Below are 27,822 nucleotides of genomic sequence, written 5' to 3'. Positions count from 1 at the left end.
TGTTCTCACTTCTGTGGAGGCAATTAAGTTAATGTGTGGATCTACTTTTTGAAGGCTGGTGCAATGTTGTGCTTTCTCAGTGATCATCAGTGATTTCCATGAGCTTTCAGAAATTAGACAGCAGTCTTGCATTGATATCAGCCAGGCGTCTTTGCACCACTGGCTGCATCTCATTTGGTCCTGTAGAGATGTAGGTATTTTCTCAAGAAATCTCTGTCTGTAGGCTTAAAAGTCTGGGAGAACCTGTTGGTGAAGACGAAGGGAAAAAAGGCACTGATTCAACCTTGGCCACATTAACCACATTTGGTGGTGAAAGCACATTTTCCTTGCTTGTTCTCCGAAATGGCTGATTCATGTAAAAATTGCCTTGAAGAGCATAACAGACAGCCGTTGTGTAAAAGTGAAAGAATTAGTCATCCTAGAGTCACCAGTTCTAAAAGGGAGATTCGGAAGAATCTGACTTGAAAAGACCCACAAACTTCCCTGCAGCCAACTATTTTACAACTTGGATTTTAAATACCTGTGTTCTTATATGCCTGCTGAATCATCGACTCCGGGGACCAGCTCAGGTTCATCCCCACCTGGGAATGTCTATGAGCCCTTTTTGCCTGACCTAGCCAACCGAAGCTTTGGGCAAAAGAATTAGTTACTCATCTGGGAACAGCCTCCATCCTTCCTGTACTTGGGCCAGACAAAACCTCCACGCTCCCCTGATGGAGACTTTGCTCATAACAGCTCTGAGAAATTAATAAGGGAAAAGAGCACGGAGACTTAATGCGGAATTAATTAAAGGGGGAAATTCTGCTGAGATGCAAACCACTTGCAAATGCTGGAAATGTGGGACAAGGCATTTACCTCTGATGGAATGTAGCAGAGGCTTTTGGGAACTGCAAGACTGGATTTTCAAGTAGGTGATAAGGGACTTGTAAAAGCAATGATGGGAGGCAACGGATCTAAAAGGATGGGGGAAAGATGGTTTTTCTCAGGGTTTTTAGTGAAGAATAGGGAGGCAAAATGAGGAGAAACCCAAGAAGAGGTTGGTAGCAGTACATCGATGTGTCTGCACATTGAGTGGGAAAGAAGAAAGCATCATGAGTGGAATATTCCAGTAGCCCGGTGAGTGGAGGAAAATACCCATCCCGAAGCACATCCTGGTTCAATTGTGCTCGCAGAATCAGGCTGCAGAAGGCAGTGGCCTCTTCCTCTTTCAGGCAAGTGCTTGTTTCAGAGCCACCTTGCTGGCTGGTGGCTACAGGGACCAAGTGGGTGGATGTTCCCCTTCTGCACACCCAGAGCTGATGTAGGCAGCAACCAAAATAGCCCTAGGCAGGGGACATGACATCTTGTCCAGCTTGGGGCGTACAACATCTCCTGAACGAAAACAAGGGCTTGTGGATGGATGGAGCTTTATTTGCCTTGTATGATAGTTCTGTTTTAATAAACATTATACCAAATTTGGGCTGATTGTAGAGGTGCTTATAACAAATTTGGCATTCCTAATGTTGCTTTAATGACTTTCAGAAACGTTAGAATGAAGCAGATTCGGGATTTCTTTTGTCTCTATGGGACAGTCACTTCCCTGCTGCACAGGTCCGTCAATATTCTGCCCTCCTGTGGAGAAAAAAGTTACAGCTGGACCTGCTCCAGGATGTATGGGATGAAGATTCCCCAGCTCTTGAATCTGTGCCATGAGCTGGGTGACAGGGAATCCAAACACGATTCGCGTGTTGGTTGAAACAACCACCCTGGTACAGCAGGAGTGAGTCTCGCATCCGGACTAGTTCTATACTGTGTGATCTATACATCTAATGTGATCTTTACATCTAATGGTGAGATGTAATAACTTCTTAATTATATTCTATAATTTGCTTTAAAATGAAATGTTTTCAATTTTATATTTTCAATTCAATATTTTCAGTTAAAAATATTATCTGCCTTTGAAAGTAGAAAACAGTTCTTTGGGTTGAACTACGTGTTCCTCTCTGTTCTTTCTAAGAGGCAAGGACTTGTTCAGGCAGGAAAATCTAAGCGCTTTCATTTCAAAAACTTCTGTTTATGCTGTTTAATTTGATCCGTTTATCAAAATTAAAATATATTTGTAAAACTATCAGGGGGAAATCAAACAGCTTCCTTCCTTGGTTTGCCCTTCAGAATTTAGCAGCAACCTGCTCGAGTCCTCTTACTGCTACAGAGCCTGAAAAGTCTGGAAGTGTGCACAAACCCTCACATCCTATTGAACATTAATGCTGCCTGCTAGCAAGGCCTGAGGCCAAGGGGCTTTGGGCTTGCAAGTGGTGGAGCTGGAGCTGAGGAAGCAGCAAGAGGAAAAGGCAAAAACCTTCCCCAGCAGCTCCTGGAGAAGCAGCCACTTTCAGCAGCATTTCAAGCACGAGCTAGACAGAAACTACAGGCGCTCTGGCACAGAGAAAGGCACAAATGCCATTCCCAATTAAGGACCATTTGCCCCCAGGGCAGCTGCCCTCCTGTGCCTGCGTTCAGTCCCCTCAGGGAGCCCGCCAGTCCTCCAGTCCGCCACCTCTATGGTGCTGAGGCGAGATAGAGCGGCCGCCGGGCGGGGCGAGGGGCGGGCTGGCGGAAGTGCCACCGGAAGTGCCGCCTCAGAGCCCCGCGCGAGGTCTTTCCTTCCGGTGCGGCGCCATCGGCGGAGAGGCAGGTGAGGAGCGGGCCGGGCCGGGCCGGGATCCGCCTCCATCCGCGTCCATCGGCGGCTCAGCGCTGACCGCTCTCTCCCCGCAGACATGGCGATCCGCTACCCGATGGCCGTGGGCCTCAACAAAGGCTATAAAGTGACGAAGAACGTGACCAAGCCGCGCCAGTGCCGCCGCCGCGGGGTGAGTACGGGGCGGGGGAGGGGGGGGGGTGTGCGCACGGCCCCTGAGGTACCGGGGGAGAGGGTGGGGGGGGGGTCGCTGGCAGCGGAGCAGAAATTGGAGGCGCGGCCCCGAGCTAACGGGGGAGGAGTCGGTAGTGGGAGAATAAGGTAGGTGGACGAGAAGGTGAAAGAAAAAGGTAGGTGAGCACGGCTTAAGTTGAATTAGTAGCAAAATAGAAAACGGGCTGGATGGCTGCCGAAGGCCTTCCTAGTCTGCTTGTTTGGGGAACAACAACAGGTTTCTATGTCACTGACAGCTGATGACAGATACCAGGAGCTATGAAGGTTCAGCACGTGACAGAAATTCAGTTTGCATCTTTTCTCACACTTTGGTTAAATGGAGTATTTGCACAGGGTGTTTGAGATGTGTAGCACTGCACACCCTGGGTTCCTCCTGGCCCCATCTAAAGGTGTTGGTGCATGCAGATGCGTGCAATAAGAGGTGTTATGGCTAAAATGAACAGAGAGCAGTGTGCCTCTGAAAGCACCGTGCTGCTTACAGCTTACAAGGGGTCTTCTGAGATGTGGTAATGGCATAATTGGTTTGGGGCCTTAACCTAGGGTTTGCCACAGCCCTTTGCAGTCCAGGCCTTCAGTCCAGGAAGACAAGTTCCACCCAACCATACTACTATGTACTTTGTTTTCAATTCCTAAATTGCATTTTGGTACTTAAATAGTAATGTACCAGCAGTTTGCCTACATTCTTTGTAAAGTTGCTTGTGTGGTGTTGGATTTGTTTCTGTATGTGAAACATTGCTGCATGGTACACCCAAACTCCTCTGTTTGCCGAGGGGAATATTTTCCTGAAAGCTCTGATGCGCGAGTATGATCAGTGTTCCAGGATGACTGAGTGCAGGTGACTAACATACAACTGGAGACTGCTTGGTTTAGATTATTCAGGTGTTCCAGCAGGGTGTATCCCTGCTCTCTAGGAGGTGTTTTCAGATAGCTAAGTCTGCTTCCTCTCCAGCTGTGCTAGAAGTGCAGGCAAGCAGCCAAGGTAGTTGAAAACCTTGCAGGTATGTGAAAGGGCTGTGCTGATCCTGGCACTTAACAAGGATGGTTTTTGCATGTTGCTGAATTGAGCTTTAAAACAAAAGTTATTTTATTGTAACTGCTTTGATGGAAATATTGATGTTGGCTGTGTTAGTGCTCGTGTTCATTGTGACTTACATTTTTTTCCCCTTCCTGTAGCGCCTGACCAAACACACCAAGTTTGTGCGAGACATGATCAGGGAAGTCTGTGGCTTTGCACCCTATGAGAGGCGTGCTATGGAACTGCTGAAAGTTTCCAAAGATAAACGTGCTCTGAAGTTCATAAAGAAACGGGTAGGTCAATTTGATGCCATAATGAGGATATCAGAAACTATTTTTGCCAACTTTGTTTTCTGCCCTTTCCTAGGGAAACTTTGCTGTTTATGTATTTTTTTTTTCAGTTGTTAGCGCAGTTAGCAGTCGAGTGACAGTGAGAGAGAGGGTGGCAGACAAAGATACTTTGCTGACAAGGCTCCAAGCTACAGCAATAGATTTTCTTTGCTGTTTTTGTATTATTTGCAAAGCTGGTGCTGGGAACAGGATAGCAGCATTGATGGAGGCTGGGTACCATTAACCAGGTGAATTGGGAGTTTGTTAAAGGCAGCTCCAATAGTTGAGAGCATCATCTGCCTTGCCCCCAAAAATTTAGAGTAGAAATACTACCGAGCTGTGATGTTAAGTAGTTCCTGGCTTGCCAGTTGAGGTTGATGGGGTTGAAGTCTGACAAGGTTCTTTTCCCTGCTCTTTGCTGGGATGAATGCTGACTGTACTGCTCTCGTCTCTGCAGGTTGGCACTCACATTCGGGCCAAGCGAAAGCGGGAGGAGCTCAGTAACGTCCTGGCAGCCATGAGAAAAGCTGCTGCAAAGAAGGATTGAGTTGTACAGTCTGTAACTCAATAAAGTCCTTTCTCACAAAAGCGGTGTAGCAGCTGTTAATGGTCTGTCTGCTTCAGTCTGTGGGGACTGGGATAGCTCCTGGGGATGCTGAATCCCTAAGATACAGTAAGCTGGAAAAAATGCTGCAGATGGTGATGCCCTTATTCTGCCACTCCCTCCTGCAACTTCTACCTTCCTAAATGTGGATGAACTCCTTTTAAAATCCCTTTTGTGCCTGTTGCAGTAGCAGGGCAGTTCCTCATCGTTCTCAAAACAGGCACTAGGGGAAAGGGAAATGCAGGAAAACCATCCAGAGCACAGAAGAAGCCCTGCAGGGACTGCAGGCAACTCTGCGAGTGTTTTCTGTATGTGTAGAGCCACAGCTTCTGCTCCTCCAGAGCAGCATGGCTCATGGCCTTCTCATGCTGTCTGAGAAGAGGCCTGTCATTTCAAAGAGCCTCTCATAACATAAAGAGACAGTGCAAAAAGCTAAATCCTGTTGCAGAAAACCTGCACAGGGCTTCTGAGGCTGAATACCCCATCCTGCCCAGCAGCCTGCCACAACAAGCAGTAATGTACCTGACTATAACCCATCCCTTCTTCCTTTCTGTGAACTCTACCTGTTTTCCACTCTTCTGTTAAGTCTACCTTTTGACTCCTGGTGGTTGCAGAAGTCCCCAGTATAGCATCAAGGAGGAGTTACATTCCACAGAACTCCTGTCCTACATTTGGTGGCAGCTGGACAGAGGATATCATCAGGTAAGGGTGTCACGATGTTCTCCCTTGAACTCCAGGCTGTGCTGTTGTCATCTGTCGCACCTGCTGTAAGGAAAGGGATGCTTCCCTTACACCTTTGAGCATCCCACCTTCTTTTAGGTATGTCGGCCTGGCTGTTCCACTGAACCATAAGTAAATCAATAAAAGGAAAATGAGGAGAGGAAATGACTGCCAGTAGGTGGTAAAGTCTGCCTGTCCTGACACGCCAGCTCCTCTCTGATCATGAGGGAGAAAGACCAGTTCATGACTGGCCCATCTGGGGATGCAGACAGAAGTTGCTGCAAAACACAGTACCTGTTTTCTAGCAAAGCACCATGCCCAGATCTGGAGTTAGTGCAAGAAGTACATATAAAAAAAAAAGTAAAGACGGTGATAATAGAGAGCTATGCTTTACCACTTCGCGTTGTTGTCAGGTCCTATGAAACAACAGGCCTAGATCTGTCTTTCCTTTGTATCCTGCAGGCTGACCAGGGAGTTTAACTGTGTTCTGGGACAGCCTTAGCTCAAACCTTTTTTGTCCAGGCTTGTGCCGTCTCAGGCTTGGTGTTGACCCTGAAACTGTCCTGTTGATACATTCCAGAGGAAGAACACGTCTCCTGGTTTCACTGAACAGGGCTTCCTTGGGATAGGGTTGGTCTCTGCAATAGACCAGTCTTCGAAGGCTGCAATGCCAGGGAAATCCTTTCTCAGCCTCCCCTACCGGTGTGTAGGTGTGCAGGCAGACATCAGGGGCAAGAATTGTTACTAACAGTAACAACTTTGCACTTCTCCCTCTTGATACTTCAACGTGTTCCTTCTGCAGTTTCTATTGTTCTTGCCTTTCTCCCTTTGCATCCTCCGCTCACGCTAGTTTCAGCATGTTTTCAAATCATTAAAGAACTGGAGTTAGTACCAGCTGCCCGAATTCCTTATTCTCCACCGAGGACTACCTCGCTGAGAGACAGGGCAGCTGCTGTTCTTCCAGCAGAAGGAAATGCATTTCAAATGCTTCATGGAACTACTCTTCAGCTATTTAATGAGTCCTATTTAAACTCAGTTTTTCTAGTGCTTGACATAGATGAAGTACTCAAATTCTCTAGAACAAGCCTGTGTTTATTGATGCACAATAGTCACACTAACACATTTAATTCCTTTTTTCCCCTCAGTGAACATAACACAGCTGCTATAGTGACAAAGCCTATAGTGGTGTGCAGTGCTGACTACTGACACTGAGCAGGTTTCTCTTTTGTGCCAGTTTGCTCTCTTTAAGCTTGAAACTGTTACTGATGGTATATGGTTTATTCTATAATAAAAGAACCATTTTTCTCTGCAGCTGAATTTGCTAGATCTACTGCAGTGTCCGAGGAGAATTTCAATTTTCCCTCTAGCTTAGTGTGGGCTTTTAAGCCAAGACAGGGAGAGGTTTTTGTGAGCTACTCAACCACCAGTACCACATCATGACCGCTCTATATGTTCTAGTTAAATATTTCCTGAAGCAGATACTAAGATTTACAGTGAAATAACTGAAAACATTAGTCTCTTTTATACTTAAGGGAAAACTAGCTCCACTGCTGCTGGCTGATAAGATGCACGTTCTCTAGGTAAAATTTCACAGCTTTATTTTTATTGGAAATACTTAAGTTGAATCATAATTCAATATGAAAGAGTGAGAAATACTTTATTCTACCAAAGCTCTAATTCATTTCAGCAGCTGCGCAGCAGCAATAGCTCCATGTCCCACTTCAGGACTGCCCCATTTCTGAGCTGAGGCAGAGCATTAAGGTACAAACCACCTTGAAGTCATCAGGTTGTTGAACATCATCCTCCAGCCGAATCCAGTTTTGAAAACGCTATATCAAACACCTCATTGTAGTGCTCAACAAAATGCACTTCTAGTCCTTCTGTAATGAATCCAGCAAGGTCGTAATAATCCTTTTTATTCTCTGATGGCAAAATGATGCAGGTAACACCTGCTCTCTTTGCCTATGGGGAAAAAGAAAATTATGCAGTCTGCGTGTTTAGTCCTAGAAATCCATCAATCTGCTAAAAACAGAGATTCTCTCCCACTTCAGAAAGCGAGAAGGAGCACAGTTATTAAGGAACATGATCTGGCTTTACTCTCTTCTTCAGAGAGCAGCAATGACATTACTCACAGAAGCTGTCACTAGGACAGATCATATTTCAAGATCTCCTCAAGCCCCCCAAAACACTTTCCAGGGGGTGTGTGGACAGATGAAGGGGGAGGTATTTTAGTAGGACTATGAGAGCACACCAGGGGACTGTTACGCTAATTCGTAGTGTTTTACTGAGTTTTAGAAGCCTGCTCCAACTTGTCTGAGGATAAACCTTAAATTCAAATGAAGTCTATCAGACCAACCCACCACAGCATGACCCATAGCACAGTTCTACAAAGCCTTTCGATACAGACACATGCATCAGAAACAGCACGTAAGTGGAACCCTCTCATCAACTGGCAAGTTTTCACCCACTCTCTGGGTGATCTTGCATTTATCTCTGGGGGCCATTCATGCTCCTGCAAGCGCAGCTCATCATCAGACCTGCAGACATCCTTATTGTATGCTATTCCTTCTGTAATGACCGTCATAAAGCAAAATACTCCTGAGATGAATCCATGATACATGGAGACAGAGAGAGCTCTTACCGCAATAGTCTTCTCCTTGATTCCACCAACAGGAAGAATCTTTCCAGTTAATGACACCTCTCCAGTCATGGCCACATTCTGCCTCACCGGGCAATTCATGGCCAATGACAGCAAAGCTGTTACTATTGTACACCCTGCACTTGGTCCATCCTTTGGTGTTGCTCCCTTTTTAAAAAAAAACAAAAAAAAAACAAGTACAAAAACACTTCTTACCTCATTCAAAGAGTAGCAAAACCAGACAAAACCTTTGCTCTTGTTGTTTTTACAATGGCACCAATTTCAGGTTGGTGAAAATTCACTACACAAAGCTTTTTGTCAAGTCGTCACTGATGGAATTCTTGAATTGGCCCATCTAATACATTCCTCATCTTATTCACGAGGAATAAACCAAATGAGTCTGGAATTTGGTTTCTGGACTGATGCCACCATGATACTCATAAGGCTCAGGACTTGAGCAAGTTGCAATTATCATCCTGAGCAAAAATGAGCGTGAATGCATTAAAGCTTTTTGTTGAACTAAGCCAAACATGGATGCAAGTAACAGAGGTCAGTATCACAAGGGAAGAGAGCATCAAGACTCACAAAATAATGGAGAACAATACTAAAAATCATTCAAGGCAGAAAGTACTGTTCAGTTTAGTACCCCAAAAAAAAAAAAGCCTAAACCAGTGACAGCCTGGATTTATCTGGTATCAAACAGATCTTTGAGGTGAAAGTTGAGGTGATGAGGTGAAAGCCAAGGAAACAAGTGTTTGAGGGAGCAGAGGAAGAGAAAGCATCTGCTGCTTTCTAATCCTCCAGGAAACCAATACTCAGGTTACAACCAAGTTTCTACTGCACTGAAAGCTTCAATAAGGAGACTGTGCACTATGGTAAATCATGCTTTAACAGAAGCGAAGCTTGTGTACAGTGGTACGACAAACTCTGTCTTCAGCAAAGCACCTGCCCAAAGCCTGGCAACACAGTATATGAGCACCTCTAAGGATCGTGCATGTCTATTCTCTATTCCAAACACTGGAGAAATGCAATCACTGACTAGGAACCACAGCCCAGAGAAGCATCTTCAATAATGTTAAAATGATCTGAAGCCTTTATGAATAACTAGTAACACAGAAACAAAAACTTCAGCTTCCTTTAGCTGCAGACTCATCTCTGCCATGGTTCCACCACCTGCACAACAGGGCCAATAGCTATAACAGAAGCCTAAGATTGCTTGCAGTATTATGAAATCCCCTGTATTCTTGCCACATATTTGCTGCAGACAGGAACAGACACATGGCTCATATGAATGTTTTCACAGGATCCTGAGGAAAATGTCTTCTTTTCTAGGTTTTACTGCTAAAAGAGTGCATTCAATACATGGACAACACATGGACAAATTGTTTCCCAACTTCATGTCATAGGTAGCAAGTAAACCTAGCTGCTGTGCACCTCTGAATTCTGTATCAGATTACCTCTGGCACATGCAGGTGGATATGGGAGGACACGAGGAAGTCATTGCTGGGTTCCTTCTGCATCAGAAATGCTCTTGCAAATGTGTATGCTATTTTGGCACTCTCTTTCATTACATCTCCCAGTTGCCCTGTTACTTCAAGGGACCCATCCTTGTTCTCCTTGTCTTTGGGTCGCTTCAGGGATGTTTCAACAAACAGAGTGGAACCGCCTAAGAAAAACAATAGAAAAAGGACATTCTGAAAGAAGTTAAAGGAAAATTTGAGCAGGCGGCTTTGGTGATGCAGAAGTGATGTCAGATTTGAGTCTGTGGCCCTCTAATGAGACAGAAGCTCTTGGGTAAAGAGCAATTAAAACCTGCTTTCCGGATCCCTTCAGAAAGCTTAGGTAGAATTCTCAGCAGACCTGCATTGACAGCCTCCATTCATTGCTTCTTTAGACTTTATACTCCACCAACACATATGCAACCCAAAGTTAGTGAAAACAAGCAGTTCTTATAAAGGTTTAAGGCACATTTTTGGCTACAAAGTAAGACAAGCTCACACTATAACAACACTTCTGGCCAGTTCTAGTTTCCATTGTCAGACACCTCTTTACGTTCTCCGCTATACTGATTTCTTTCCCTCCTAACTACTTCCAGGATTTCAGTTCTACCAAAAGTCAATTAGAATACACAGGAGTCATATGTAAAACCTTATCCTTTATTATGTACTGTATTTCCTTTCAGTGGTATTCATAAGCCTCCAAGGTACTATTGGGAGTAATCCAAGGACCTATGTAACTAGTCACTTCCACCCACCCCAACAGAGTGCTGGAATACCTGTATCTGCCCTTGACATCGAAAGCCAAGTCAGTGGTGAGACATCATGGAAGAGATACAGCATGCCCCAGCTGTGCCGTAAGCACCTCCTGCTTTTAAGGAAGTAAGACAAGGTTTTGTCCTTGCTTTTAGCAAGTATTATGCTTTTAATCGTTACTGTTCCTAATGGATGCAGTTCATACAGGATACAGAGCATGAAGAGAAAACATTCTGGCCTGAAGTCAAAATTAGCCTGGGCTTATAAAAAAAATGTCCTTTCTTTAGGGAAGAAGAGGTCAGAATCTAAAAAGCAACAGAAGTTAACATTACGGATGCCAGCAGAAGAACTTTGGTGGACTTGGGAGAATTCAGTTTGACTACCACACTCAATTTTTGAAAATTATATGGAAATGTAGACACACATTTCAGTTTTCCAGCTAGTACTTACATTTCAGAACCTGCAGCCTCACCTCAATGCAGGATAAGAGGAAGCATTTCTCCTGGAAATGCACATTTACCCAAAAGCCACTGTTTAACTGCACATTGGGTACCTGCACAACTCTTACCCATAGCTGTCCAGGCCAGACCCATCACCACTCCTGGAGGAGTGGTTTCATACATTCGATCCACAGTGAAGACGGGCTTTCCTACAAAGTCCTGCAGGTTTTCGGGTGTTACTTGGACTGTCTCTGCTTCTCCACTCACAATTTTATAGGCTGATTTTCTCAGTACCTGAGTGAGACAAGAATTTGTTTCTGTAGGAAAAGCTGCGAATGCTGAAGCAAAGAGGTCATGGTGACACATAATTTTCCGTTACCTTTTCTACTTGTTTCTGCAGATTCCTCACCCCACTCTCTCTGCAGTACTGCTTGATGAGAACAGTCAAAACATCCGATGTGATTTTGGCTTTGTTTTCATCCAAGCCACACAGAACTCGTGCTTGAGGGACCAAGTACCTCTGAAAGAGATCATCCAGCACATTCTTTTGTTAATATTTGTGGGGAAAAAAAAAAAGCCTGGTAGTTCCAATTTACTTAACTTCAATCTGCCATTAGCTGAATGACATTTGCTGGAGTCCACAGACTGTTATAGAATGCTGGAATTATTTTAAGTGGGTATTCAAATCAGAGGTACACCATCCACAACACCATGTGCCTAATATTTGTTGATATAGTTGGATGTAGATATGCAAGCCTGAAGCTGCCAAAAAACATTATTAGATGTAATTTACAGTGCATCACTGAAGTAGTTTCTCTCACCTCTGCAATTGCAAGTTTCTCTTCTGCTACATATCCTGACACATTGATCACTTCCATTCTATCCCGCAGTGGCTCTGGAATGGTTTCCGTTACATTGGCAGTACAAATAAAAAGTACCTGAAAGCATAACCAGATCCTTTTAGGCATTTTCATTAAGCTGCTACTTTATTCCAAGCAGTACATCCTCACTGCGTTTCTGTCTGAAGAGCTGGAGCAAGATCTGAAGGGATGGAACAAGGTCATGTCCTCTGTGGAGTCTTTTTTTTATTACAGATAATGCTTTGGATTCTAGAACTATGTAATAGGATGTTCCCTATTGAAGCATTACTGGATCTGGTGCTCACCAATGCAGACAAACTCATTAAAGAGGTTAAGATCAGTGCCAGTCTGGGCTGCAGTGTCCATGCCCTGGTGGAGTTTGTGATCTTGAGGAATACAGGCTTGGCAAAGAGCAAAGTCAGGACCCTGAATTTTTCCAAAAAGCAAACTTCCAACTATTTAAAGACTTAATGGAAGAGATGCCCTGGAACATCGTTGATAGGGACAAAGGAGCTGAACAGAGCTGTTAACTCTTTAAGGATGTTTTCCTTAGGGCACAAGAACTCTCCAACCCCCTGGGTAAGAAAGTAGGCAGGGAGGGCAGAAAACCGGAATGGCTGCGCAAGGACCTGCTGGCCAGCCTGAGGCACAAGAAAGAAATGCAGAGGCTGTGGAAGCAAGGACATGTGGCCTGGAGACAAGGAGGTTATCCAAGACAGCCAGAACCTAATCTTTGTTAAGTCTACACCTTAAGAACCTTACCTTTGATAAGTCCACAGGAACATCAAGGTAATGATCCAAGAAGTTAGAGTTCTGTTCTGGGTCCAGCAGCTCTAGAAGTGCTGAGGATGGATCCCCCTGATATCCTCTTCCTATTTTATCCACCTATGGGAGACACAATTTACATGCTACAAGATGTTTCTCACCACAATAGATTGCCATGTAAAGATTCTTTAAAGACTCCATCTCAAAATCTTCATGTGTTTGTTCATAAACAGCCACTACCAAGCTTTCTGTAGATTTACCCAAGTTACTATGATCTGATGAGCCTGTGGCACACTAACAAGACACAGGACTCTTAAGAGTGGTGTGGAGAAGCACCACAAAGTCTCAGAAGTGTGCGTGTAATTAGAAACAAATGAGTTAGCATGGATCAGCGGGCTATTTGCCAATCCAAGCTATATTCACAGAACCCAGAGTGGGAGGACTACACGGTGCTAGCTTAAACCATTCCCCTAATATTTAATCTAAGATGCCTTACTTACACTGCTCAAAGTGCAAAGTGCGTACTGTGGTGGTTTTACCCTGCTACGCAGCTGAACTCCACCACAACCACTCTCACTCCTCCTCCTCCTCAAAGAAAAAAAGGGGAGAAAATAAAATGGAAAGGGCTCAAGGGTTGAGATAAGGACAGGGAGATCACTCAACAACTATATCATGGGCAAAACAGATTCAGCACAGAGATATTAATGTAATGTATGGCCTATCACTAGCAGGCTAGAACAGTGAGAAACTAAAAGCAAGCTAAAACCACCTTCCTCTGCATCCATCCTCTTCTACGTCATCCCCTGAGCAGCACAGGAGAACGGGGAATGGGGGCTGTAATACCCCTGCAGCTGTAATACCAAAACCAATGCATACTCAAATAATACACATACACACAGCCACTGAAAACAGCTCAGCTAGAGGACTTGGCTACTTTGACAGAATCACAAACTGGCTGAGGTTGGGATAGACCTCTCTGGAGGGCATCATCTTGTCCAACATCCCTGCTCAAGTGAGGCCACCTATAGAGCTGGCTGCCCAGGACCAGCTTTTGAGCATCTCCATGGTTGCTGTTACTTTCTGTGTTGTCCATGCTCTCAGAAGGAGGACAAGCTCTCAACAAGGTGCCTCTTCACTGCTTTTTCCCTCCGTAAAAAGAATTAACTAGACAATAGTTACACAGTGTGCTGCTATGGCCAACACACAGCTCCTCACCAATGCCACTTAAGTAGAAGTGCCATGAGTAACAGATTTAATTATCTTTCAAATCATTACCAGTTACTTAATGGTTTCACTACACTGCAACTCCTTACCCAGCTTCTTAGTCCTCTATAGCATTTCCAAAACATCTGCTGTTGATCTTTCCCATGCATGGCATGTAATGGAACTAGAGATATCTCTGGTCCATTCTGAACACCTGCTTTTATATCCCGTCCCTATTTGCTTTTCCACAAAGCAGTGGACTGGTAGACCTGGCTCTTATTTATTCTCAAATCAGACCTGAAAGTGACTGTAAACATCTTACTCCTTATAGTATTCCTTTAGACTTGCCAAAAGTGACTTTTTCTAATAATCATATGTTTTTGTGCACAATGGTGTATCAACAACTAGGTAGGGAATGTGAGAGCTACTGAATTCTCTGAATACTCAGCCAGCACCACTACAATCCTCATGATCCAAATAATTGCAATTTAAAGCAAAGAGCACAACTGAAATATAAAAGCTGAAGTCTATTACAGGAAGAGAAAACAAAGGTCTAAGGTATCACTGTCACCTAAAGAACCAGAGAGCCCAGCATAATTTAAAAACAAAAAGAATCTAGTCACTGCTGCAGCTTTTCTATTGGTGTCAGTAACTGACATATGTTTTTAAGAGCAAAAACTAGAAGGGCAGATACATCACCTCATCGATCAGTATAAGTGGATTCTCCGTCTTGGTCTTCTTCAGACACTGGATGATTTTTCCTGGCATTGCTCCAACGTAGGTCCTCCTGTTTTACCACAGAACATGTTTAGGGAAGAACCATGCAGTACAGCACACATCACACAACACAGAATGCAGATGGTGGAACAGGTATATCCTGCTGGAAAACAAGCCTGCATTTCTTTAACATCTATCAAAAGCATTCTCCATCAACATACTGAGCACCCAGACCCATACAGTCTGCTTCTACTAGAGATCGGACTTGAATTTTGTCAGAATACTCCTGGACTGCAGTTTTTATCTTTAGTTTTAATCTCTTTTAAATCAGTGAGAAGCAAATAGGTAAAGCTAAGAAGTGAGAGGGTTGAAAAGCAACCTCTTGTTTTTAGTTAAATAAATGTTCGGAAAGGGAACGTTTCATTTCTTCACTTGGTAGACAGAAAAAAAGGAGGATCAGTGTAAATCAAGAGGTACACTGAAGGTACTTATTGCTAACAGCAAAACACAATCCTGTTAGAGGAACGGGCAGAAGAAGAGCAAGAGGATAACAGCAGGATGAATGCCAGGAGGCACGGAGCAGAGAACTTCCTGAAAAGCATCTAAAATATTTATCTCTACTTCTGTATCACACAGGGCAGAACCTCACAGGTTCAACCCATGCTGTAGAACTTGCAGAACTGCTGCTTTTCTTACTAGTTTGAAAAAAAATGTTTTAAGGTATACACAGGGGAAAAATACCCCCCTGGCAGGAGCTGCTTTACTGATTTTTGTATTCACTTCCCATTCCTCCATGAATATTCTTGTTCCCAAGTTTCCCTCATGCAGCACCTCTCTCCTAATCATTCAGACACCAAGTCTCAGTTACATTTGAAAACAAGTGAATCGCCTTGTTCAAACTGTCCCCATCCTCTAGTGCTGGCTATTATAGACAAACACAAATTAACGTTTGCATTTAAGTCCAATGCTTTTGTGAAGCTCTCACAACTTTTCAAAGATCACCTGTAAGCATACGTAAGAAACAGCAAGCAATGGCATTTTGAGGCACGGATATTATTTCGATGAACTCCTCCCTTTGCTATCATTTTCACCTCTTCCTCTATGCCAACTCTTGCTGAAGGGAGTTGGAGAACAGAGATGAAATTACACACATTGTCCAACTTCAGTCACACTCCTATTTTGACGACATTAATAAAAACTGCTGGACAGAGAAATTGCTCAAGGTACACTCACCTGTGTCCTTTTATTTCTGCCACATCGGTCATCCCTCCAACACTGAAGCGGAAGTACTCTCTGTTTAGGGCTCTGGCAATGGAGCGGGCAATGCTGGTTTTGCCAACCCCAGGGGGGCCATAAAAACACAGGATTTTCCCTTGGGTGGATCCTCGCAGCTGGCTGACTGCGATAAATTCCTGCACAACAGATGAAGCACCAGTAGTGAAGAGGGCAATTGCAGCATATTTGTTATTGTGTCAAGCAACACTTAGAAAATGAGCATCATACACAAAACCGGTCCCCAGAGGAGCTGGAGGGGGCAAGGGGAGAAGTTAGATTACTGGTGCAACTCTTCCACTGCATGGAATCAGCCACATCAGTAATCAAATCCACAGACCTGCATGATGCAACTCAATCTGACTCTGTATAAAGACTGGTTACAGACAGCATAAATAGTGCTAGTGCTGATGAGCAGCATGGCTGGCTGATACTCAAAAAGGACTGCCTGCTTGCTGACGTGCAACATGGGCTTACTGTAAAGCATTTAAAATAATGAATTAGATAGTGGGATTAATTCACATGTCTTGGGTACTACTAGGGAAAGAATCCCCCTTTCAGGATCAGAGAGAAGACATTTCACAACCTTTACCTTTTTCTACAGAGGGGAACAAAGCAATTTAATAAAAAAGATCCAGGATGGCTAGGGATTTATGGTTTGTTATACATATCAATATTTCACTGGTAGCTTAGGAGGTGCCTGTACAGCTTCTGTTTCTGTGCACAGTGATTACTGAGGTGGCCTAACTGCAATCAGTTCTGTCCACAAGGTAACACAGAGCTGTGCTACATACGGCACATCGAACAATAAGAGAAACTGTCTTAATGCACTGTTGGAAGGAAATGGCTTCTAGGTCAAGCTGAAGGCTAGCTGTACTCGGTAGCTTCACTGAATCTGGCAAGGTCTCGCTGCAAATTTCTAACACAAAATCAGTATTTGCACCTGCCTCCTCTCTACAGGGCATTTTCACGCGCTCCTCCCAGAATCCTGCCAACACTGGGGTCGTGTTTCACTGCTTGAAATCACTAGCTGCCTAAAAGCAGGATCCTATTGCTGTCCTCTGGACAGGCAGGCAGCTCCCACTGCAAGTTTCTGCAACCTGTTGCATGTGTCTAGTCTAATCTACAACAGCGTCGCTAACAATGGTAGGTGCAGGAGAGACACCTTCAGGCAAAAGGAAGGGAAATTGTGGAACAAGGCAACGTAATAAACCCTTCAGCTTGCAACACAACTCCAGGGACAGGTAAAGGTCATGAGGCAAACATGCATCTTAGCTAACATCTCCCCCTGCCTTAACTGGAGAAATTTAAGTAGGGGTTCAATACACTTTGGAAGGGCAGAAGCTTTGCCTGTTGTGATGAACCATTTTGTTGATACATTGATTAAAATCCAGAGATTGCTCCCCTTGAGTATCTATTCATTTCCTCAGCATACCTCTTTTAAGTAACAGAAGAGGTATATTGTCATTTAAATCAGAACATGACTTTCACCGTCACTGGCAATTAAACACATTAACTTATCACCAGAACATTCCTCCAGCTTTCTGTGATTCATGAACTAATGCAACTTCAATGGAGAGCCACAAGCTGAAACACAAACAAACTGCCCAGGGTCAGGCAGAGCATGAAGCTGTGCTCTCTGCCTATTCCTGCCTTACCAGGATTCGCTTCTTGACATCATCCATTCCATAATGATCCTCCTCCAGAACTGCTCGGGCTCTGGTCAGCTCCAGGTTCTCCTCACTGCACTTGCCCCACGGGATGGATGTCAGCCAGTCCAAGTAGTTCCGTGTAACACTGACAGAAACACGCAAGTGAGAGTGATTTAACAACAACCAGCTCCCACTCTCCACTGCCTTTCAAAATAACCTTGCCCAAAACAAATGGGGTATAAACTGTACTCATGAACAGGGGACTATGAAAATATCATCGTGATCTGAGCAGTCACTGCTAACCTTTCATTGACATCTTCATTCCCTTGCTCCTTCCCTAGAAAATCAAGACTTCTGTCTCAGGAAAGCAAAATCTATGAAAAAGAACCTTGGTCTAGGTAGTAAATTCCCTTCTGTTGAACTCCCACATCAGCTTACTTCCTTTTGCTTGCATTATTTAGGAGACAAAGGCTGTTGGCTTGCCAGGACTATCCCACATGAGCACTTATAGCTAGAATCACGTGGTTGCAGTAAATACTGCATAAAAATCCAGTTTGTAGCAAAGCAAGGCTTGAAAACAAGACCTGTTTGTTATCCAGTGGGTGCACAGCAATGCTGGACTTAAAGGTAATACTGGCTTTGTGGTTATTTATTTTTACACCTGATCTTACAGTCTGGTATCACCAACTAACACAAGCACACACTGCTCCCTTTTATGAGACATTTGAAACCATGCTGCGACTTTGCCAAAAGTTTTGGTCTAACGTTCTAGCAATAAAACAGACCTTTAATTTTAACTACAGATAATTATCAATGAAAAATCAAACAACCAGACCCGCCTAATTTGGACAAAAGGAAACTGCTAAACAATACTGACACTTTTCCGCTGTGGTATACTCCCCTCACCATGTTTCAGAAGTGGAAGATTTGAAATATGCCAGAGCAGGAACTTTCTGCATGTGACAAGTTTCTATTTTTCGTGTGAAAATCCTCAGTAATGTTGGTTTAAAAATAATAAAAAAAAAAAGCAGCACCTCCAATGTACTGTTCAAACACTTGGATTGCTGCACACAGTTTCCTTGTACGATTTCTTGGTGTTGTGCTGGTTCCTGTCTGAAGCTGAGTGAAATTGTTTGTAAGCTCTGCACCACTGTCAACTGTTTGAATCAGGCTATGAAACTTTAAAACAGCAAAGTAGGATTGTCTGCTTTCCTAGTGGACCAAGACAACATAAAGAAAGCTTCCTGGTACAAGAAGAAGGAAAAAGGGCTGGATGTATGGTATGACAAAGAAAGATTTCAGACTGGGAGAAAAGGATGTTAATGGAGAAACTAATGGCAGAGGTAAGCAGTTTAAACAGACTACTACAGAGGAGAACACGAGTGAAAGCAGCGCTTGTCTGTTCTAAAACTCTGCACACTCAGTGCAGGGAATCAAACACACAGCCAGCGTTGTGTTAGCTACTCACTTCTTTTCGCTAGCATCTAATGAAAACACCTAAGATGATGCGAGAAGAGACAAACTTAAGGACTGTAGGAATCGCTGCATTTTTCATGAGGAGGAATAGAACTGTACTTACACATAGCATTAGGTTGCAAGAGAAGAGCTAAAATGTTCCAAAAAAGGTCAAATACAGTAAAACCCTGGAGATTTAGAGAAGCATCCTACAACTATGGTGTTATCAGATACTACACGCAGGGAATACAATTACAACAAAAAGAGAAAATAAATACTTAAGGTAAGAGTTGAACAGAACTGGATAGATTTCTCCCATTTCCCACATTCCACTAACTAATCCTGATAGCAGAGGACACAAGCATGCACTCACTTGAATTCTGAGGAGTGATTATCCAGCAAGCCCAACTTGTTCAACTCTTCATCAATCACATCCATAACATGCTTTGGCACTACCAGATCTTTTAGTCGCTCACGGAATTTTTCTTCTATAGCATCCTTGTCCTCTTTTTCCAGACCTAGCTCTTTTTTAATGATCTTCAGCTGCTCCTGGAGAAGATACTTGCGATGCGTCTGCTTGATCTTCTCCTCAACCTACACACAGCAACAAGTATCGTTACTATTCTGTTCTTGGTACCACCAAGAAACATCAAATGCTTCCAAACATTTCTGAGTTATGACCTCCTCAGCAGCTGAAAATACAACAGAAATCTTCATTTGAAGCGTGTTCTAATATAACAGGTGACTCTAATTGTACCATTTCAAGCACTCTGAGACAACAGTATCTCCACAACTGTTTTTGTGTATATGTACATATATACAGATATACTGTAAGCTGGAGAACTTTTGCAAACAACTCTGGAAATGACCTGCAAAAAAATGAGCCTCCTTAAGAACATAGCCCCATAGGGGACTAAGCATTTTACCTTCACACATCCCTCCGACATACCATAACTTCTCATTCTTCTATGCCCACTATCCAAGCATATTGAAGGGCTCTGCAGTTTAATTTATCTCACAGAAGGAAAAGCTGTAGTTCATCCTTCTTGTCCTCCACTTAGGAAAATTAGGCTTGACTGACATTTCAGTTTTTTAGACAATAATCAGGATCTCAAAGTCCTTTTCACAAAGTTGTTTTCTATGCAGACGCCTGGCCTGTTGCATGGGATTATTCCAACTCACCTGTAGGACTATGAATTTCTCTTTGCTGAACTCAAGGAGGTTCTTACTGACTCTCTGAGAGACAGCACTACCAACTAGTTGCATTTTAGACTTTGTATTGTTGATCATAATCCTTTCTGTCCAGCAATCTAGCCAACTTTTTCACACATCTTGTACTTCATCCTTCTAGTCTATATCACCCAATTTGACCATAAGAATACTAATGATGACCACAACAAAGGCCTTGCTAACATCAAGGTATACAGTACGTATTGTTCTCCCTTTGTGCTCTAGGCCTTCTTATCTGAGAAGGTAATCACTTTGGTCAGGCCCAGTTTGCTCTTTTAAAATGCCTTCTGGCTCTTCCAAATCATCTCCTTCTCCTTCATTTGCCTGCACAGGCTTCCAGGAGAAAGCATTTAACATTTAACATCAGATTCTGTATTATTTTTACAAATGTGCAAGAAAAATCAAATTTCTAATGGAAAAAAGTATCAAATTCCAAACTCTAAAATAATCAACTTCCTTTAGTGTGTGTGTTATTTGCTTTAAAATTCATCACTGGTAGTGCTAAGCACCGCAGTGGTGGACATGATATAAATATATATCATATTATATTATACATGTATATATACATAGAGAGAGAGATCCACATTACTTGAAAGACTTACCTCCCTTCCAAGACGTTGCTGAAGTTTGCTCAACTCATATTCCTTCTTAAGAAGTGAGAGGGCTTTGTAAAGCCTTTTAGGAATCTGGAAACAATAGATACAAAATGAGTTTCCAAGCACTGTAGTCATGTCAGCTCCCTGTACAAAAGGCTATAATCTAGAATAAAAAGCTCCATCAGATTGCCTGGGAGTTACATTTCCTAATTCTCCAGCACCCACAGATGTACAAAGACCAACCATTTAGCAATACAGCAACACACAACCAATACGTTTGCCACCAAAGATGCAGAGCATCCTTTCCCTGAAGGCAAGTTATTAATTACTCACTATATCCTTCAGCAGGAATCTCATCACTGATACTAACTGATATCATCAAATGTAGTACTGAAATCTCCTCTGTAGTGAGGCTGGTAGAGAAACCATGGCATATGGCAAACACACTTTTGGTTCAGCTAATACAGCTTTAGTTAAAAGTTTCATCTTACACTGGTTTCTTCCAAGATATCTTGAAGTTCGTGCGACTCTGCTCCTGTCAGTGCTGCACCCATGTCACTCAGATAGATAGGGTTATCTACCACACGTTGTCCAGCCTGCATCATCTGAAGCACGGACTCTCTAGAAAAATGGTAGTAAAAACCAAAATGCTCAGTAAATACGTACATTCATAAGGGAGTAACATTATGGGGTTACTTACTTGTTATAATGGTAAAGAAATTAAATGCTGCTCAGTTTCATAGCAAAGGAACTTTTAAAAAATTTTTAAAAATTTTACCAAGCGCATACATCACTTGATGAAAGGAATGATCAATGATAAATATAATCAACTAGGTGAAGTGTTATCTCAATAGTCACACAAAATTTTTGTGTCCCACTATGCTAAGTCTCTTACTATGCTCATATTACATGCATCAAGACCGTGACTGTTATTGCAGTGAGTTTCACATAGATCCAAACCACCTGCTGCAAGTCCAATTGTCCTATTTCATAGGTTTCAAATGTTCCTCTCTTTTACTAACAATGGATGCTAAAGCTTACATCTCAAAACAGACTTCTAGGTAGCAATTCAGCAAGTGTCTCTTCTTTGTTACAGCGAAAGGACAAATGGAACAGAAAATCTCAGGGTACTTCAGCCTGAGAATACACCGTTCCCAAGGCAGAGCAGTGTGGGAAATATGTACCTGTACAAAGGGTTCAAGGCAATGATGTCCCGGATAGTTTTGACAATTTCTGCAGTAAGAGCCTATAAACACAAGAGAGAATTAATCAAGAAAAAGACTGGAAAAGGACAAGGCCTCAGTATAAACACAATGTTCCCCAACCCCTCCACTGTGGGAACTCAATCCATCTGTCTCCAATGCTGTGCTGAAATGGTATTTCATGTTGGGGCAGTTACTTCTCCTGGGGGGCAAGGGCTGCAGGCTGGCTTCCTGCATGCACAAAACTTGTTCTGCGACAGAGATACAGTCAGGTTGACCACTCAAGTCACCTTGGCGCAAAGGTCCGATCTGATAAAAGATATTACACAGACTTAAGCACAGTTTAATGTCTTCAGTCAGCAATTTTTTGAAGTGACTGATTCTAAGGAATTGAGGTGTTGCAATGAAAAACCATTATTTTCATGAAGTCCCCTCAGGCAGTGACTGTGAGAAAAAGGAAATGGTTTCCAAAGCCTGATATTAGAGCTTCATTTTAGAACTCTTCTGTTTAGCAACAAATATGGATGCAATTCTACAGGACAGGCTGAGGCTTGCATGATTAATTCACTTACTTTAACCTCTTCTGTGATCTGAAAATCTTCATGAACCACATTCTCTACTTCTACCATGAGAACTTCTTGCGAGGAAGCAGCTACAGGATCTAGTACCACTTCCACGGCTTGGTCCTTTGCTCCTGACTCCTCTTCAGCCTCTTTCTTAGAGCGTTTCTGTTTCCTTCTAGCTTTCTGTTTGTTTTCAGGCTCCTCAGGCTCAACCTCCAGCTGCCTGTTTATACGAATCCTGAAAGCCAAAAGAAACCAGATTCTACCAATTCTCCTCTGCTGTATGTAACTTCAGCTCTTCAGCATGAAAAGGAAAGAGTTGTATTTTGAATAACCTAAAATTCCCAAATTTGACAAAGGCAACTAATAGACTATGTATTTTGATAAGGTTTAGGTTTGGGTTCATTCTGTCAAAATAAGGCTTGATTTAGTAAAACAGTAAAGTGATAGATATGGATGGGACTTAAGTAATTTTACAGTGAGTATGTAATCTCTATTCACAGTGAGTAAGTATTCAAAAAAAAAAAAGTTAATTGACCTGCCTATTTCTGCTTCTGCTCTCCAGTTTTTGACAGGCTAGCTTTCTCAAACAAAATCATAAATAGCTGGAAGAAGTAATAGGAGGCTTTTCTGAAGGAAGATGGATACCTAAGCTGCTCCCACTGCGTCAAATCGTTATGTACTTAAGATTGTATCGTGATATTAAGTCGAGAGTTAAAGGAATGGGCTGTTAAAATATTCTTCAGCAAACAAAAAGACACCTCCTACTATTTCCTCTGTATCTAGTATGAACCCTGAAAGGTTCTTTCAGTACTTGGATATAGTTTCAAATTAGCTTTTACTCCTCAATGCTTCCTAAATGTGTTCCTGCTAACTTAATGCGTGATGCAAGATATTTAAAAAGGGACCAAGTTATCAAGTCAAAACCCCTTTGCACTCCTCTTGAAATGCTCATATTCAAGTTCAGTTCCTCAACAAAGTTTTTAAGCTCTAAAGCTCATCTGTCTTTGCTTGCCTTTCTTCCAACAATAACGCTAGTCTAAAAAATACGCTACTGCGCTTACCTTGCATGTATTCTTAGACCACTACAAATGAATTCCACTATTTCTAAAGAACATCATTTGTTTCAGACTGTAGCTTTCCCATTCCCTTCCTCAAGTTCTCATTACAAACACATTCATAAAGATGTTGCTGCCACATTCCAGAAGGTGTATGGGAAGAGCTAAGGGAGGGATTTAGAAATGAGAGGACCCACACTTGTAGGACACCACATCTCATTATTATGGCTGCTGATAAAACAATTCCATTTTCTATATTTTTTCCTCCAAAATGCAGCATGCTCCTGAGATCTGATACCCAGTCTGGTTCCTCCTGTGGAGGCAACTGAACAGTGCTCTCCATCTCAATCAAATAAAGACCAATTTCCCACATCTTGAATGCTTGTTTGCATCACATTATGGTTTACAGAAGAATGACATGCACGAGACTCTTCTTTTTGGGGGCTAACCTGCTGCATCTGTGACAGTAAACAGAATATTGCATCTGGAATACTGTCAGAATACAACGTGGTAACAAAATAAAAGCTTGTTGTACAAGAGCTGCATACGGAACTGTATATACACGGTGAAAATGATCAAGGGACATATCTTTAGAAAAAAATTCTGACAAGATGTGGTGGAAGTACAAGTATTTACCTTCGGTGCCCCATGACTATCATACGCAACTTGTCTCCGAGGTCTTGCATTTCGTGAATCTGTACAAAAGTTCCCATCTGGTAGATTTCATTCAGATCCTCCACTACATCAGATTCATTACTATTGAGAAACAAACAGAGTAGATATTCACAATCTTGAGAAAACAGGTAAAATATAAAAAAGGATAAAAACAATCACTGTTTGCAGAACTTGAAAACTGGATTCAGGAGCAAAGACTGTTCGCATTATTTGCAGTCATCACCATGTCCCTTTACAAATCACTCAATTATCTGGATGGTTCATCCCCCTCCCAGACAACAACAGCCCTTCCTATAGCAAGACTCAAGCCCCTGGCAGTGCTGGTGGTGGTAACAGAAACTGTCGTAGTAAGAGAATGGTCCAAGCATATATATAGATTTCTCTAATACTATCCAAGGCAGGGGATCTCAAATGACAGCCTTTTGTGTAAATGTAGGCTAGTCGTGGAATTATTTTATTGTTAAAAAGATCAAGAGAAACAACTTACTTGTCATCCTTTTTAAGGAATACACCAGCATAAGGCTGAGCAAGACGAACCTTCCTCCTCAGCAGCTCCACCAGCTTCTTATTTTTTACCTGAGACAATAAGTGTGAAGTCAGATGTAGATTTTCCATAAGCTTTGAACACTCAGGGTGTTAAGAGCAGGCATGGTGAAACCCTTTGACTGAATTATCAAGTCTAATCTTTGCTCTTTCCAGTCTTGTCTTCATTAAGGGATAGTAACACAGAAGTGGAAGAATATTAGAGAAATGGGAAAACTGAATATTTAAGACAAGGCACTGAGTATATGAAATTAACTTGAAGGCAGGGGAAGAAATCAGGCCTAAACCCTACAAATCTTCTGAGCAAGAAACTTCTCAGTCACTTGAGCAACACTTTGTAAGTATTTCTGTTGCTATCACTTCAACACCTGTGTGTCTCAGCCCTCCACTCCAACTAGGCAGCTAGCCCAACCTTCCCCATCAACCCATCCAGCCTACTTTAAATCCTCATATCCAAAACCTGTCCTGTTCCTTATCTCCTACAGCCCCAGCAGCCTACCCAGGGGCCCTTCCATATTCACGATAGTACCTCACTTTGTCACGAAAGTAATAAATGGTAGCTCTGTGAATTCACAGGATATAAGACAGCATTTAACAACTGTCTGAATGTAAGACCTGACCTGTGCACTGAAATTAATCACTTATATATAGAAGTGTCATATGATTACATGTCTGAAGATCACAATAATACACAAGCTTCTACGCTCCCCAACACAGCTACAAAGCCACTAGAATTTGCATATATCAGATTCAGATATGCAAAAAAAATCCAGTAGGAATTACATTAGGATAAATAGCACTACATGAATAGGGAATTATTGGTTCAGTATCTGTTCCATTTCCCCCAAAATTGGTTTGGAAAAATACTATTGGGTGGTACAAACATGAGTGTTTGTTCCAAAATGATTACCTTCCAGGAAGAGAAAATATGTCTGCCTTGTGAGCTCACATCACATGTCAAAGATCAAACTTATATTTTGCAATTATCATCCTGTCTCAGCACCCAATCCCACTTAGCAGCGTTGCTCTACACTGGACTCGAGCTTTCCTCTTGCACCTCACCAATTACTGCCTTCACAAAAATATTCCTCTTGGTGCATCGACACAAGCCCATGAAGCTAAACCAAGGACACTTTCCCTTAACCTTCAGCAAAGGAGCGAGGACAGCGACCTCTGGAAGAGTTCCCGCGCGATTGCCCCCTCAGAAGCAGCATAACGGGCTCTGATGCAATACTTGTGAAACCGTACAGCCGCTACCAGCCCCAAAAAGCAATGTGTCAGTAAAATTAGACCGCTAAAAACTAACACGGAGAGGCAGAAGGCCCTCGAGCATGCCACACCGCGCTGCCTTCCCGAGTAATTAAGCGGGATTTGTAAATAATAAGGACAAAAAAGGCACAAACCGGGAGGGAAGCTCCCGAGCCCGGTGCCTGTGCTGCAGGGGAGCCGCCTGACAGAGCCGGGGCCCGGGCACGGCCCCGAGCTGCAGCCCCGGGTCCCCCGCCCCCGGGCCGCTCACCTCAATGATCTTGATGAAGCGAGGGAAAACCGGGTTGCGCGTCACGGCGATGAGCGGCACGTTGGGGAAATGCTCCGGGACCATCAGCGGCGTCAGCGCCGTCATCACCGGCGCGGCCCCGCCGGGGTCCGCCCCGCCGCCGCCGCCGCCGCCGTCCTCGGCTCCCCCGCCGCCGCCCTCCAGCGCGTCGCCCCCCGCCAGGCCCCCAGGGCTCCACTGGTGCCACCGCGGAGCGGTGCTGAAGGCGGCGCGGGCCGGCGGAGCGGGGCTCGGAGAGGCGGCGGCGGGGCCCGGGGAAGCCGAGGCGGCCGCCAAGAGGCGGCGCCGCGCGGGCCCCAGCAGCGCCGGCCGCCAGCGGCCGCAGAGCCGCAAGCAGCGGGCGGCCGCCATGCTGCCGGCGGGCGCTGCCGCACTTCCGGCCCGCGCCGCCCCGCGCAGGCGCCGGGGGAGCCGCTGGGACTCGCCGAGCGTGGGGCCGCGCACGTCCGCTGCGAGCTGCGGGGGCCTCCCCCTGGGGTCGCCGGTTCGAGTCCCGGCTCGGCTGGGGGCCGGTGGGCTTGCGGGAGGAGCGGAGGGGTGTGGAGGGGCGGCTGTTGCTGCTGCTGCTGCTGCTGCTGCTGCTGCTCCTCCTATTCCTCCTCCTCCTCAGAGTGGGGAGGCTCGCCCGGGAGGCGAGTGTGGAGGGCCACAAAGATGATCCGGGGCCTGGAGCACCTTCCTTACGAGGAAAGGCTGAGAGAGCTGGGTCTGGTCAGCCTGGAGAAAAGAAGGCTGAGAGGGGATCTGATCAATGTGTATAAATACCTGAGGGGTGGCAGACAGAGGGACATGGCCAACCTCTTCTCAGGGCTCTGTGGGGACAGGACAAGGGGCAGTGGCCACCAAATGGAGCCCAGGCAGTTCCGCACCAACACGCCAAAGAACTTCTTCCCGGGGAGGGTGCCGGAGCGCTGGGACAGGCTGCCCAGGGAGGCTGGGGGGGCTCCTCTGGAGATATTCAAGGCCTGTCTGGATGCCTCCCTGGGCAGCCTGCTCTGGGGAACTGCTTTGGCAGGGGGGTTGGACCCGATGATCTTTTGAGGTCCTTTCCAACCCCTTCAGTTCTGTGCAATTCTGTGGAGAAACCAAATCGCCCTGGGTGAAACGAGGAGAGAAATGAAGGGAATCAGCTGTGATACTGAAAGAGAAAAGTGCACCACAGCACCTCCCTGAGAGGCTTTGGAGGAGTGGGAAGAAAGGCCACACAGTCCCTTGCCTTTGCTGTACCTGGGCAGGTCCCTTCCCGCTAGAGAGAGGACCCTGCACAGGCAGTGCCCTGCAGCCCCTTTGGTCAAGGCTCTGTAAGGACTCTCAAGTCCTCAGTGGGACAAGACCTCAGTGGTTACCCAGCGTAGGGTGCCCAGGGCCACGTCCAGATGGTTTTTGGAGATCTCCAAGGAGGGAGGCTCCACAGCCTCTCTGGGCAGCCTGTGGCAGTGCTCCATCACCACACAGCACAGCAGTGCTTGCTGGTGTTCAGACAGAGCGCCCTGTGTCACCTCTTGTTGTGCCCATGGCCTCTCATCCTGGCACTGGGCACTATTGACAAGAGTCTGCACCC

The 27,822-nt window shown here is 44.3% G+C and overlaps 2 protein-coding genes across 3 annotated transcripts; one reads left to right on the top strand and one right to left on the bottom strand.

Annotated features, from left to right (window-relative positions):
- Window positions 1-2,610: 2,610 nt before the first annotated feature.
- Window positions 2,611-4,846, top strand: RPL36 (ribosomal protein L36). Its single transcript, XM_084498700.1, has 4 exons — window positions 2,611-2,674; window positions 2,758-2,852; window positions 4,088-4,222; window positions 4,716-4,846. The coding sequence occupies exons 2-4, from the start codon at window positions 2,760-2,762 to the stop codon at window positions 4,803-4,805; spliced, it is 318 nt and encodes a 105-aa protein (XP_084354826.1). The 5' UTR covers window positions 2,611-2,674; window positions 2,758-2,759; the 3' UTR covers window positions 4,806-4,846.
- A 2,317-nt stretch (window positions 4,847-7,163) lies between these two features.
- On the bottom strand, window positions 7,164-26,634 carry LONP1 (lon peptidase 1, mitochondrial). Of its 2 annotated transcripts, XM_084498695.1 has the most exons (18): window positions 26,223-26,631; window positions 24,648-24,736; window positions 24,122-24,241; window positions 22,437-22,665; window positions 21,847-21,908; window positions 21,154-21,283; window positions 20,669-20,752; window positions 19,210-19,430; window positions 17,388-17,526; window positions 15,691-15,869; window positions 14,440-14,527; window positions 12,535-12,657; window positions 11,734-11,850; window positions 11,292-11,432; window positions 11,041-11,206; window positions 9,678-9,886; window positions 8,224-8,388; window positions 7,164-7,544 (listed from the first exon to the last, which is right to left on the bottom strand). In XM_084498695.1, the coding sequence occupies exons 1-18, from the start codon at window positions 26,610-26,612 to the stop codon at window positions 7,380-7,382; spliced, it is 2,817 nt and encodes a 938-aa protein (XP_084354821.1). In that variant the 5' UTR covers window positions 26,613-26,631; the 3' UTR covers window positions 7,164-7,379. The 2 variants fall into 2 exon arrangements, with proteins under 2 accessions (XP_084354821.1, XP_084354822.1); XM_084498696.1 differs by lacking the exons at window positions 7,164-7,544; window positions 8,224-8,388 and adding an exon at window positions 10,496-10,587 and having other exon boundaries at window positions 9,753-9,886; window positions 26,223-26,634.
- Window positions 26,635-27,822: the final 1,188 nt, after the last annotated feature.

The sequence above is a fragment of the Aythya ferina genome (assembly GCF_964211825.1).
Source record: "Aythya ferina genome assembly, chromosome: 26".
Classification (NCBI taxonomy): domain Eukaryota; kingdom Metazoa; phylum Chordata; class Aves; order Anseriformes; family Anatidae; genus Aythya; species Aythya ferina.
Note: the sequence above shows the minus strand (reverse complement) of the source record. Positions and strands in the feature narration are given on the sequence as shown.